At 35.1% G+C, this 15,160-nt stretch overlaps 1 protein-coding gene across 2 annotated transcripts in view; it reads right to left on the bottom strand.

Moving 5' to 3' along the window:
• Positions 1 to 288: 288 nt before the first annotated feature.
• Positions 289 to 15,160, bottom strand: part of LOC106873178 (uncharacterized) — a 47,919-nt gene continuing 33,047 nt past the window's right edge. For both annotated transcript variants that reach the window (XM_089360038.1, XM_014920410.3), the window contains 2 exons: positions 13,970 to 14,134; positions 289 to 8,189 (listed from right to left, as the gene is read on the bottom strand). In XM_089360038.1, the coding sequence (XP_089216164.1) occupies positions 7,474 to 8,189; positions 13,970 to 14,134 (881 nt within the window). In that variant the 3' untranslated portion in view covers positions 289 to 7,473. The remainder of the gene's footprint in view (positions 8,190 to 13,969; positions 14,135 to 15,160) is intronic.

The following is a 15,160-nucleotide window of genomic DNA, read 5'->3' on the forward strand; positions in this document are numbered from 1 at the left end:
ACCAGACGAACCAATGGCTCGTAATGAGACGCAGTTTAGGGCAGCTATGTCAAATTCTCTTATACACCAGATGTGCCATCAAAACTCTTGATTGGACCATGTCAGGTGGGGGAGAAGAGCCATGCAAGGGATGTAAAAATCACGGTGGTGCACCAGCATGACCTCAGCCACTTGGCTGAAACACATAAATAAAAAAAAAAAATTAAAAATTAAAAAAAAAAAATTATATATATAGCAATAAGAAAATGGAGGGGAATATGAGGTACTCATCGACTTGCAGACACTGTATTCCGTTGATTAATCTGTTTATTTTATAACTAAATTGACAAAAAAAAACACAATATACAGACACTTATGACATACCATGTCATATCAACAATTAAGATTTCAAATTTAAAGGACATTAAGCAATTGGAGAAGGGACAAAATCTTACACCTGTTTCGGCCCAGTGTTGGCATGCCCCATTCTATCTCTATAGCTCCCGTACGCTGGAGTAATTAGTAGATGAAAATGATGTAATGGGGGTACATGCATGATTTGCTCAGCCTCTTCAGAGATTTACAAAATTCAATGCATGAATTTTGCCAAATTTTAATACAAATATAAAATAAGAATAAAAATAAAAAATAAAAATATAAAAATATAAGGCACATAAAAAAAAAACTACAAAAAGTATATAAAACCATATAAATAGTCATAAAAACTCCAATATACATGCTTATGAATGTATACATTACTATATGCCGATATACATGGATACAAAAACATAACTACATGAGTACATATATGTGTGCTCAGATGCACACACACAGACGGCTGCACATGCATACCAAAATAGTCAACAATCACTGTCACAATATGTGAGGGGGACAGACACATATATATATCCCCTCACACATACATACATACATGATCCCTGGTATGAACGTTATTCGTTGTGTTTGGAAAGCTGTTTATATGTTAAATTTTGTGGGGTGCATGCGTGTCAGTTCTGTATGCGATGGAGGGGTCTATGTGGAAATTATTTCTTGAGGAGCTGTTGATATGATGATAATAATAACAACAACAATAACAATAATAATAATCATATGCCAACTTTTTAAAAATTGTGATGAGGAAATCTTATTTTTTTCCTATGGAGAAGATAGGATCCTTCTAGTAGTGGGTATTAAGAATCCTACTGCTATTTAGGGAGAGTTAATTTTTACTGCTAAGTCCTCTCATCTAATTGGACATCTATTGTTTTAAACTATCTAGGCTTAGCTACGGTTGGATAGCCACTAACCATTCAAAAGAGTTAGGTGTGAATGTATATATATATATATATATATATACACACATACATACACACACACACGCGTGCTTTATATATTTATACACGTGCACACACATATGTATATACACACACACATACATACCTTCATGCCTGTATATACTTATATAGATGGAGTGTTTATACAAATACAAAGATTAAATGAGTTATAGAATAGATTATTAAGAAGTCTATATGCAGATACGAATAAATAAATAAATATCCGTATGTATACACACATACACGACCACACTATAATAAGGGGTAAAGTAACAAGACAAAGCCATAATATATTAATACTATAAGACTGCTTGTATTCCACTTCACAGTATGTTGGCGTTAAATGCTAAGATTATATCTATAATACAGTCTCAGATTACTTATTAAGACTCCTACATATATATGACGTATACCTATATGTTATCAAATTATAGTTATTTTTGATGAAAGTACGATCATACATATACATCATCATCATCATCATCGTTTAACGTCCGCTTTCCATGCTAGCATGGGTTGGACGATTTGACTGAGGACTGGTGAAACCGGATGGCAACACCAGGCTCCAATCTAATTTGGCAGAGTTTCTACAGCTGGATGCCCTTCCTAACGCCAACCACTCAGAGAGTGTAGATATATATATATATATATATATATATATATTGCCAGTACTGCTGGATTGGCCCTCATGCCGGTGGCACGTAAAAAGCACCCACTACACTCTCACAGTGGTTGGCGTTAGGAAGGGCATCCAGCTGTAGAAACTCTGTCAAATTAGATTGGAGCCTGGTGTAGCCATCTGGTTCACCAGTCCTCAGTCAAATCGTCCAACCCATGGTAGCATGGAAAGCGAACGTTAAACGATGATGATGATGATATGTATATATATATATATGTATATATACATATATATGTATGTATGCATATATATATATATATATATATATATATATATATATATATATATATATGTGTGTGTGTGTGTGTGTGTATACATATAATATAAATAATTTGGGAAAACAAATTTCCAAATCAATCAGGTGCAACCCTTCAGTGTTATATGCATCTACTTATCGTACCTTGGGGTCTTATTTGTCGTATATTTATATATTTATCTACAAATATACAAAGTATCTAACAAAATTTAATGTTAATTCAATTTTTTAGGATTAATTGATATGCAGGTATTCTGTTTCAGATAATACAAAAATAGTAAAATGATCGAGACGAAACATGATGTAAACAAGAACATGTGTGTCCAGCAGATATAAGCAACACATTCACTAACAGAAAAAAGCCATAGAAAATCAGACGTATACATATTTATATTGAAAATGAACAAAATATATTACAAGAAGCTTCTAGCTAATTAACAATGTATGTGTATATGTATATATATATGTATATATGTATATCTGTATGTATGTGCATGTGTGTTTTTGTTCATATATATTTAGTGTATGTGTATGTATGTATGTATGTACATATATATATATATATATGTATGGATACACATGTATGTGTATATGTATATATGTATGTGCATATGTGTGTGTGTGTGTGTGTGTGTGTGTGTGTGCATGTATGTATATATATTGTATGTGTGTATTTGTATCTATGTATGTGTTATGTCTGTATATGTATTTATATATATATATATATATATACATGCACACATATATATATATATACATGTATGTGTGTATGTATATATAAATATGTATATAAATATATATGTGTATATATATCTATATATATATATATATATATATATATGCGAGTAAAAATAAATACAAAAAAGGTGGGTTTTTTTGTATGATTGTGTATAGAGGAATATATTATTTTGCTTAAAAGAGTTCCAACACTGTCTGTTTTTTATGTTTTATTTATATTCCTGCAGAACTAATGTGGGGTATAGAATATGGAATATACAATATATAATATGATATACAATATACAATATAAAATAAAATAACATAAAAATGGATGGCACCCTGAAAGAAAGTATTGAATGTAGATGAAATATTGAGTGTTCAATATAAAGGATCAAATATATAAATATAAATATATATATATATATATAAAGGCGACTCGAGTTTCAGGGCTATTTCCCTTCGTCATGGCCGGTATGACAGACTTTAACAGACAATATATTTAAGAATTTAAGGATTGGAGAAAACGCATGTTATAATTGCATACTTTATTCCTACATATGTTTCAAAGGATTACAACCTGTGTGATCCATAGGGATCTTTGATATTAAAATTGTAACCTTCTCATCAGGGAAAGCATGGGAATCATCTTAAACGTAAGACACTTAAATATACTCAAATACCCAAAATTTCAAGGAGTTCCTGCCTTAAAAACAGGAGCTAACCACAGTTATTTTGTGTTCTTTGCTACATTGGTTTCTATTAACCCATTTATTCTATCAGAAGAATTTTTATTCATTAAGATAGAAGAAATACACATAATTACATGTAAATATATATATGTGTATATATATATATATATATATATATATATATATATATATATATATAAATATGTATATAAATATATATATGTTTTATGTGAATACGTATTTACATTATTGTTTGTATCTTCCCATACACATGCACTCATGTATGTATATGTGTGTTTGTGTGTCTATATTGTTATGTGTTAGGTGTATACGTATTTATTCTTTGTGAATTAACAATAATTTTTTCATATGTGTATTTCGTGTGCAAGATTCTTGATGTGGATATGTGTGTTGAAAGAAATACAATTAAACCTTGGGAGAGGCATTATGCCGGTAATAAACACACGCACTGGTTCAGTCCTTTATTAATTTATATAGTTTTTTGTTAAATTATTTCATTGCACTCTTGCAATCTCTTCAGTAACTTGTCTCTCCACTTCCATTTATTTTGAATGTATCATCTGGCGTTGTTTTGAAACTGTCTGGTATGAGCATGTGAGTGTGTGCAAGCTCGTATGTGTGCACACTCATATGTGTGCATGCACTTATGTGTTCGTGCTAATATGTAAGTATGTGCGTCCATATGTGTGTTTGTAACAATTTCGTTTATATCAGATCAGATAGAGACTTTTTAATTAATTTATTTACGTTCATATTCCGCATCATATGTGTGAACAACACATGCAGCCATGGGCAATTGTAAGGCCCTCATCTACGTGTATTTGGTGTTCAAAATTGGTTGCGTTTCAGTTATGAGGACCGACTCCTGTATTTGTCACAACGATGCGTCACCGGGATGTCTAGACAGGATTTCTATGCTAATTCTGTCCAGTACACCACCATGTTGTTCTTTGGCATGCTGGTAGAGCACCGAGGTTTGTTTTTGATTATTATAGTCCCTCCAATGTTCGTTTACACGCTCAGCCAAACTTCTTGCCGTTTCACCTATGTATGTCGTGTTTCTGTTTTTACACTCACCATCCATACAGCTTATTTTGTAGACTACATTTCTGGCTTTGCAGTTGGCACCAGGACTATTTTTGCACGCAATGCAACTCTCCTCAACACATCTTGTTCTTCTGAAGGGATATTATTGATCGAATGGATCTCCCTGGTTTTTCTATAACATTTATCCTCAACTTGGTACTTTTGAGGATTTTTCGAAATCTGCGGGCCAGTTCTCCGTGTGGCGTGGCGTCCACAAACATTACTCCCTGGAACTTGTCGGTATTGTACCACGTGGTCTTTTTGTTTGTTTTGTCACTAATCCTTTGTAGTCTATTCCACTGTTTGTTACGGTATCTAGGTTGTGTTCCATTTGTATCTTTGACAACAATCTCCTCAAATTTCTTGTTAGCTCCTCTGTATACCCGGATTCTATCTTTCTGGCTGTATCCTGAAAATTGCATGCGATGCATGAAGTCTTGAATATATTTTTGCCCCTCCCATGGACTGCACAGGGAGGATATGTTTTTCATTATTCTAACTAAATCGGCTATTAATATATTGATTTTCACACTGTGTGATAGAGCCGAATTCTTATGGATAACATACTTTGAAGATATAGGTTTCATATAATGTGAGTGGAGGATTTGAACTTTGTCATTAATTGTTTCTAGCCAAAGTTCTGTGTCAAGTACTGGGAGTCTCATGTTTAGGTGTCTTGTTGGGTAATCTATTGTTACCTTGATGCTCTGGTGTATTGTATTAGCTATATTCTGGATGTTTTCCATCACGATCTTCTCGTTCTCTTCAGTCTGAATGTTTGATGGTGTTTTGACTACGATGTTAATGTCATCCACATATCTCCCGTATAGTTTGAGTGTTATTGAGTGTTCTTCGAGAGTTGTTTTCAGCTTTTTGTCCCACCAGGTCATGAATAGGCTTGCCACGTCTCCGGCCACACTGACACCAATAGCCGCTCCCTGGACCTGCATGTATAGTTTTTCATTGAATTTAACTATATGGTTCTGCAGGGCGGTCTTCAGACTTGCACCTACAGCATGTGCAACCATTTTTCATGTTTGGATATTATCCTCTGGGTCGTGGGTGGGTGTATTCCATCCCTTCCAACACTCTGCGGTGGTTTTTCTAGCAGCTGATGTGATCGTAGGTGGTCTACCTCGTCCTGACTTGGTGGGGCAGAATCTAGTTAGGTTGTGGTGATCTAAGTATTCATTATTATAAACGAGCTTTAGGAGGAGGCCTAGTTCCCTCGTGTTCACTTCACGGAAGGTTACTTCACTTTCCGAAATAATTTCAACACATCTCTCTACGGCAAAGTCAATGTCAATGGATGGATAGAGAGATACTACATCCATACTGCCTATAATACAATCTGTCAGGTCATGGGAGCAGTTACATTCATTCATATATTTGTTTTTGTTGATTTTTGATTATCTCCCTTGCACCAGGCGATTTTTGAGTGTAAAGACAAGTGATGCACATGGATAAGTACCAACCAAATGTATAAACAAAGTACCAGTCATTTAATACAGATGGAGCTTTTGAAAGAGACTTGGGAAGACATGGGACAAAATGAGGAAAGCTGATCTCAGGATCTTGGAGCTCACAGAGGAAGATACTGGACCAGGGTGACTGAAAATATGCAGCTCATAAGAGGATCTGCTTATCTCAGCAACACAGACTCTAGAAGCACAATGTGTATGTGTGTATGTACATACATACATACATACATACATGCATAAATACATACATACACAATTGGGTCCCGTCACCCATTTTCCTTTTGAAGACATCCCCACCACCAATCATCTCTCTAACTGCAGTATTCTACTGTTGTAATTTAATATTAGCTGAACTGCATATGTCACCAGCTTTTCCCTGACACCACTTAGGTTTTCTCACTATCTGGAATTATTTCTTTTGATATTCATCCTTTATTCTTCATACTACCCTCTCCATCAATATTTTACATTGATCACCATCCTGAGCCACCACGTTATCTCTCCTTTACCATCATACATCTCTCACTCTCTATTTACCGTGTATCTCCCTACACTCTAGCCATAAGAATGTGAAGAGCAGAAAAACCCTGGTCCATCAGGAATTACCTCTGAAATATCTGGTGATGTAGGATATGTCTTAGTCACTTGTATAGTTAATCAAGCTGTACAGGAAGATATCCATAGAAATATCCATACAAAAGTTGGTTTTGGTGCAATTTGAACTGAGAAAGTAAAGAGACAGAAGAAATAAATGCAAGGCAGTTTTTTCTGATGCTCTAATGATGCTGTCAGATTGAATATAATTGTTACATTTGCATGAACTGATGAATTCAAATTTTCCTCTAACTCTAGAGGAGCCAACAGAAAACTGCATTATCACAAGAAAATTCTATTCAGGGTTATTAAGAGTTTAATTTACAATTTAAGAGTCTTCAATAAGCCAGAATAAAACTGTCTGAATTTTGGCAACTTTGCTTATAAAAATATTTCTCACAGTAGCATGTCAATGAAATAGGGAAGAGTATAAAATAAGTTCTTTTGTTTTTTAATGTTAAATGTGGATTTTGCTGTTTTTGTTTATATGAGAGAAGGAAGGATGCACAACATCAGGTAAGAGAAGAAATGAGGCAGAGTGAAAAGGTAAAAGAAAAACAGAAAGGATCCAGGATGAAATATAAAAATAGAACCAAATCTTTGTTGAAACAAATGAATTCAACCTGTGAATCTTTTAAGCTATTGTGTCATTGTTTGCATTTATCTGTTCAAACATGTAACTTATCGGGATGGAATAAATACTATGTTCATATCCATCGAGAAGAAATTTTTCAGTGTCATCAGGCATTAAAGACTCCATTTTCTTGGGGCAAATATATTTGTCTTCAAACCAATAGGAACTATTTTCTTCAAAGTTGGCAGCATCTTTAATTGTGTTGGTCAAAGAGTTAAATTTATGATTGAATTTGTTACTTTTGACAAGAATAGTGAGCTCTTGATCCACTCCTGTTCCATGGATTTGTTGAATAAGCAAGTTCAACTCTTTTGTAAGAGTGTAACACTTAACTGAAGGAAATTCACTGCTGATACCGGATTTTGGTGCCTGAGGAAACTTACAAATGATAAGTTTATTGCTTGCTTTAAGTTCCTTGAGAAGGGAAGCTGTCAAAAGTGCAGAGTTATCCTCCTTTAAAAAATTTACGTAATCTTGGTTGCTTTTCCACGCCTGAATTCTTTTGTGAAGAGCTTTGGAGTAAACAAGAATTATAAAATCAGACTTTTGAATTTCAAAACTCAGTCTTAATGGATCACCACCTTTCACTAGCCGAGCAGCAACTTCTAGTTTACATTTACTCTTATTCATGAAAGATACAAACTTATCAATGGCTTCACAGTGGTAAGAATGGTCCTCTATATAAAATAACAGCCCTCTTTTCTCTTGGATTGTTCCTGAAAATATAAATTTACACAACCAATAATAAAACATCAACAATATACTAGAATTAAAGGACTGAATTTCTTTAACCAAATACAAGATCAATAGAATTAATCACACCATTTTACATGACACCAGAAAAATAAAATTCCAAAACCAGCCACAATTAAACTTAAATTCAGAAAAGTGAGATTTCAAAATAGACATAATCATCCACAGAGGAAGGGAAGTGGCTATGTGGTTACTTGACATGCAAGAACTTTTAAATGTGACCTTAAAAAACAAGCCTGGCTAATCTTAATCTGATATCAATGATTGAAACAAAAGGTTATTGAGTTTCTAGAGAAATAGTTCATTCCTAATAATAGTAGCTCTAAGCCATGTTCAAAGACACTTCAATTTATTAACTTAGTCACCTACTTCTTAGTTTGATAATTTTATGTGTTTCAGTTATTGGACTGTGGCCATGCTGGGGCAGTGCCTTGAAGGGCCAAAGGCTAAGTAGAAGACATTTGAACAGGACATCACACAGTAGGGCTGAATCCAAGATCACATTATTCTCACATTCATACACACACATAAATAATGATAAGACAGACCGTAAACTTTCGTACAGAGAATTTAGGCTCTTTTATTTCACTGGACATTTCTATGGATTGTTTTAGTCCACCTAGCTCTAATAAGTATTTAATAAACCAATATCACAATTAGTTATAGTAGTGTTACTATTACTATCATGATTATTACAATCTTTGTTGATATATAATTATTATTTTGTTAACCATTATTGCTAATATAATCCTATTGCTGTTATAACTCCTACCACCAGCACTTCTATTATGATTTGAACAACCACAAACCCTATCAATCATTCACTCTCGACACATTCTTACAACCTTTGCATATCTTTCTTCATCCTTCTATTTCCATGCTTTCTTCTTTATTACTGAAGCAAGTCGAAAGTTTTGCAATATTTGCATACATGCAAGTTTGCAGTATGTATATCACGTAACTGGAGCAGTTCAAGCTGTAGAAGGTACCTGCTGAGGTTGGTAGCACTGTAGTAGTTGGTGTGCTGGCACATTGTACATTGCTTCACTCTGTATGTGATTTGAAAGCTGCACAAATGAACGTGCAATGTAATATAATGCGGGAACTTATGTTTTATGAGTTCAAACTGGGCCCTAATGCTGTGGAAGCTACCAAAAACATTTGTTGTGCAAAAGGAGAAGGCACAGTTGATCACAGTACAACAACTGTAGATTCCACGGCTGTTCTCAAAGGCAAAGAGACAAATCCAACGAATAGCACTCAAAAAGTATCAGGTGAGCTCAGCATCTCGTGTATGTTTGTTATTGTGCAGAAAAAATACCAGCATTGGTTAACAGAAAGCAAGCTCTTCTGCAGTAGGACAACACAAGACCTCATACTGCTTGAATGACCTGAAATAAACTCCAGGAACTTGAGGGAATTGAACTAACACCATACCCAGCATATAGTCTGGACCTAGCTCCCACAGATCATTAGTTTTTTCAATCCATGGCTCACTTTCTCAGCTCAAGACATTTGATCGACCAAGAGATGAAAACTTCCGTGAAGGCGTTCTTTAACTCATGTTACAAGAACTGGTATCAAAAAGAATTGGTAGACGGTGCAACATGATGGCCTCGACTTTGAATGCTAGGTTGCTTTTGTTGTAACTTGACAAATAAAGCAAATAAGTTACCAAAATATTACAAAACTTTTGACTCAACACAGTGCTTTCTGAGATGTTTACTTGAAGGTACATTAATGATAATAATGACATTGACAGTTCGATGAGTTACCTCCCCTAACAGAGCGTTAACGAACTTCAACAAAAAAATTCCTTCAAAAGGCTAGAGCTCTACAGCTTCCTATTTTAATGTCTCTTATTTAATTCTTATATCCACACACACACCATCATCATCATCATCATTGTTTAACGTCTACTTTTCCATATCTACTCGGTTTGGACGGAATTTTTAAGGCAGACTTTCTATGGTTAAATGGCCTTTCTGTCACCAATTCACACCCGTTTCAAAGCAAGATAATATTTCTCCATCACCAAACATTGGAGATAATAATTCATTATGATCAAACATGTCTTTGAAGATTGGAAATGAATGACACTCCTTATATTATGGTGATACTTGCTTACAACAATCATATGTCAAGGCAAGGTGGCATTTGCACACATGCATGTGTGTGTGTGTGTATGTGTAACAGATTTTACTCAGTTTCCATTTACCAAATCCACTTACAAGGCTTTGGTCAGCCTAGGGTGCTATTGTAGAATACACTTGCCCAAGCTGGCACACAGTAGAGTTGAACCTGGAAACATGTGGTTGATAAGCAAACTTCTTTACCACACAGCCACACCTGTGCCTATAAAAGTATAGATATAATATTATGTGGTAAAGCTTAAACAAGTAGAATAGCACTTGATCAGCTAAGAGAGTAAAGACTATTATAATAAAAACCACCAATCTTGTTAAATACAGCTATCCTGGGTTTCATAAGAAATTGAAAAGTTTAAAAAATGTTATTACAAAACCATTGTGAATGTATAAGTAAAAAATAGTTGCAATCAAAGAAAGAAAACCTCCCTCCACTGGTTTTGGATTCACATATGTGTACACACAGACATGTGGATAAAGAAGGCTTTGAGGTATAAATATCTAAACAAAGATATTAGAGAGAAGGAAGAAATAGATGTCAAACTGGTGGCGTAGAAAATGTGTTGGCAAAATTCACTGTAAACATTTTTACTGTGGGAAAATTTTAGGAAATTTCACTGTACATAAGCAGATTGTAAACTTGATAACTAGTTTTAAAGAAATTGTTTTTCTCTAATTGAAAAGTTAGTGGATGTTGCCATTTTAAGAAAGCAGCTGATCTTATTCATTTTGCAATTTGTTTATTTTTTTTACAGTGAATTTTCCTATGTCAAAAATGTTTATAGCAAATTTTCCTAAAACACATTGGAAAATATGTGAGGAGAGTTTTATTGATGAGGATTTCGGTTATATGGGGATTTGTATTATTGACAACAAATTGTATAGAAATGGGAATAAAGCAATCAAAGTTATAGCAATATGTTTGCTTGAGAAAATGTTTAAAAATACACATGGTTTACTGAAAAGATTACACAACTGAGAGATGGAGAAAAGAGTGGCGATGGAGGTGGGGTAAAAATTTATATGCAAGTAGGGCTGTGCTAGTAATGGATAGTGAGGGTGATGGGGGGGAATGTTGAGATGCTATAGTAACTAAGAAAAGACAATAGATAGAAATAGTGAGGGAGAAAAAAGCATGTTTAGGTTTTCCTTTTCCACAGGTTCCTTCCATGTTTAGTATTTAGCACTTCTTTATACAGCTGTCCCCATCCACCTACATCACATGACCATTCCAGTACTAGCTTCTATTCTGCACACATAGCTGATGATTCTAATGCCCAATTTTTCTTTCAGCACAATTGTACTCTGTTGTATATACACATTGACGTTGTCCATCTATCAGAGTATACTAGTTTCATTTCTTTCTAGTTGTTGCATGTCCTCTGCATTCATAGCCCAAGTTTCACAACAGTGTCACATTGCTTGAAGTGGTGAAGACAGACTTCAAGATGTTGAGCTTTTTGGAGGAGATGACAAGGGACTGAGATGAATGACAATATGCTGTGGTTTAAAAAAACCCATCTATTTCAGCAAAATTTAGGCTCTGTCAAGCCTTCCCCGACAACTCATCTTCTAATACCCATTCTTTCAGCAATCTTCTATGTTACCCTATTTCCTTCTTTCACTTCCCCTCTGCTGAATCGATATTCTCTGTGTCCAACTCATTTCCTATCTCTAATCATTTATCATACTATTTTCACTCAGTACACTTACCTACACATCCACCTTTTTCTGCTCCTCTCCCCTGTTCTGTTTCTTGTATTCACTTTGTACCTTGACCTCATCTCTCTCTTTCCAGATGGCCAAGCCATGCATTCACCTCTTCAGCAAGCTACCTGCTCCTGTCCTTCTATCCTAGTTTCTTATCCCTCAATTCTATACTCCACTCAGTTGAGGGGCCTTAATTTGTGGGTACTTTGTGAGCTCACTGGTGCTTGTCCTTAGGATAATCTTAGCTATTTGAGTAATTTCATTTCCTGTGTGTTTTAACTTTTTGTAACTCCTGGACATTCATTACACACAAAATTTACTTTCCCTGCTAATTTTGCTGTAATTCAACTGTTCCTCTTGTGTGTACATACCTTATACTGGATACACCATACAGCATTTCTACTCATGCCTTTTCTACATATCAAGCTGGGCCATTCTCCCGGTGGGAAAAGCACTCATTACACTCTTCAAAAGTGTAATGAGTGTTTTTTACATGCCACGAGCATGGGTGCCAGTTATGTGACACTGGTATCAGCCACTACTATGCTTTCACTTGGCTCAAAGAGTTTTCTCAAGCAGGGCATGTTGCCAAAGGTCTTGGCCACTTATTACCTCTGTGAGGCCCCATGTTCAAAGTGAGTTTTTTATATGCCACAGGCATCGATCATGACTACAGGTTCACTTGGCTTGATGGGTCTTCTCAGGCACATCATTAAAGGTCTTGGTTACTTGTTATTGCCTCCATGAGGCTCAATGTTCAAAGATCATGCTTCACTACCTCGTCCCGTGTCTTCCTGGGTCTACCTCTTCCACAGGCTCTCTCCACAGTTGGAGATCAGCACAAACAAGAAAATATCACTGCATCACACTTCACATGATTATGACCAATAAATAAGTAGAACCTTAACAATTACTCCAAATGTTGGGTTTCACTACTATCAAGGATTTGTCCTGGTTCAAGTACATCTTTTACAGATACAGGTCTGTAAGCTATTTCAATTCTCAAGACTTACAGCACCCTACAAAGCTCAGAGGAGTCTCACATTGGAGTATTGCTCTTACACCGGAGATTTTGCTGCCCACAAGGTATTTTGGACTACATTCATAAAAGGGTCACCCAACTGATCTATATAAAACCACTCATAGACATGCTCCAGTCTCTAAGCCACAAGTGTGCTGTCTCCTCTCCCTGCTTTTGAAATCACTACTATAATGGCCTCTGTTCCTAGAATTCTGCTGGACTCATGCCACCTCCACTCAAACATTTCCAGACCAGTTTTTTTCTCTTTTTCTCATCATCCTTACTGTGTCACCCCTTTCTCAGGCCTTACACTAATTACTAGGCTCCATCCTTTCTTCTTAGAACATTGGACCTCTGCAATTTCCTCTCTGCAAATGACTTCCCTACAGGTGTTGCATTGCAAAGTTTCAGCATCAATCTCACTGGTCTTAGAGGGCTGATGATGACCATATGCACCACTCCTTCCTCAACATCCACTTTCGCTCAGCAACATATTTGGGAATGAAGAAAATAACCCAAGAAACAAATATTTAATCGATTATTAATTATGTATAGTATTAACAATTTCCTTCATCAAACATACATCAGAACATATACATATAAAGAATGGCCCATATAAATATCCACATTTCAACATATTACAAAGGTGAAAGAGCTAAGTAGGAAATATATTTGTAAATCTTGAATATGGCCTTAGGTTTTCAATCTGTGATAAAATAGGAATTACATCTACAAGAAATATTTCCTGAAATAGACTGGTGTCCTATATGTGAGATTTAACTCATCTGCTTATGACTATGTAATCATACAGATAATCTTGGTGATCCTGCTTTTGTATAAGTCTGAACAAAGATTTTATACTCACGCTTGAAACAGTAAAAACTAAGAACCAAAAGTAGCAGACCAATCATAGCACCAATAATGGCAAGGAATATGGTTAACTTAAAAGAACTCTTAGGTTTTGTTGCTAAACCCGTCTTAGCTGTAGTCATATTTGTTGATGATGGCATTGTACATGATGAACCAACAACTAAAAAATAAAATACAAGTCAAAGATAAAATTGGAAATAACATTTTAAAATGTCAATTTAACATTAAGAAACAAAAGTATTGTTAAATTGGTTCAATAAATGTTAGTTTCAAATCATTATATATACATCTAATATAATAAATGCGAAAACTAATTTCTGTGGGTCAGTGTGTCACACTTAGACCCCATCTCTCACTATTCAATGACACTCTTACTATTCCTCATGATGGGGTGAGAGTAATAGTAGGCATAGAGACAGTAAGGGTGGTGGCAAAGACAGAGAGAGAAAGAAAAAAGAGAGGGAGAGAAAGAGAGACAAAGAAATTTAGGGAGAGTTGATGATGTTTTATTAAAAGTAATAGTGTTGATGGTGGCAGTGGGAGTAATAATAAAAGAGAGAGAAAGAGTGGCATGTGAGAGAATGAGGGAGATGATGTACAACTTGGTTGAACCATATCTCTTTAACAAATTACTGTCGCCAACATACTGAACACTATCATTTTTGTTTTAGTTTTTGCTTTCTTTAATACACGCACAAAATACACTTTAATTGAAATAAAGTTTCCCTAAAATTAGACATATCTAATATAATAAATGTGAATGTCAGTGTGTCACACTTTTCAACTTTACTCCTAGAGGTGTAGTGCAACATATCTTACCATTTTGGAATCAGGTTGACTTCATGAGTAAATTAAAAACATTCCGGGCCAAATCCTGACCTGCAATCTTGAAATTTTGGATTCCTATGTTTTCATTTCTGCGATTGTTTTCGGCAATTTGTTTGTATGATTTTTTGCAACGAATATGATCATCATTGGGATATAACTCTGGAGGAAGCAATTGCAACAAATTCTCCAAAACAAGTCAGAGATCTATTTACAGATCTTCCCATTCAGGGTCAGTTGCTTAAAAAGCTATATACTATATTTTAAGCTAGCATATCTATATATATATATCATCATCATCATCATCGTTTAACGTCTGCTTTCCATGCTAGCATGGGTTGGACGATTTGACTGAGGACTG

Source organism: Octopus bimaculoides, chromosome 11 (genome assembly GCF_046866305.1).
Source record: "Octopus bimaculoides isolate indiv1 chromosome 11, ASM4686630v1, whole genome shotgun sequence".
NCBI lineage: Eukaryota > Metazoa > Mollusca > Cephalopoda > Octopoda > Octopodidae > Octopus > Octopus bimaculoides.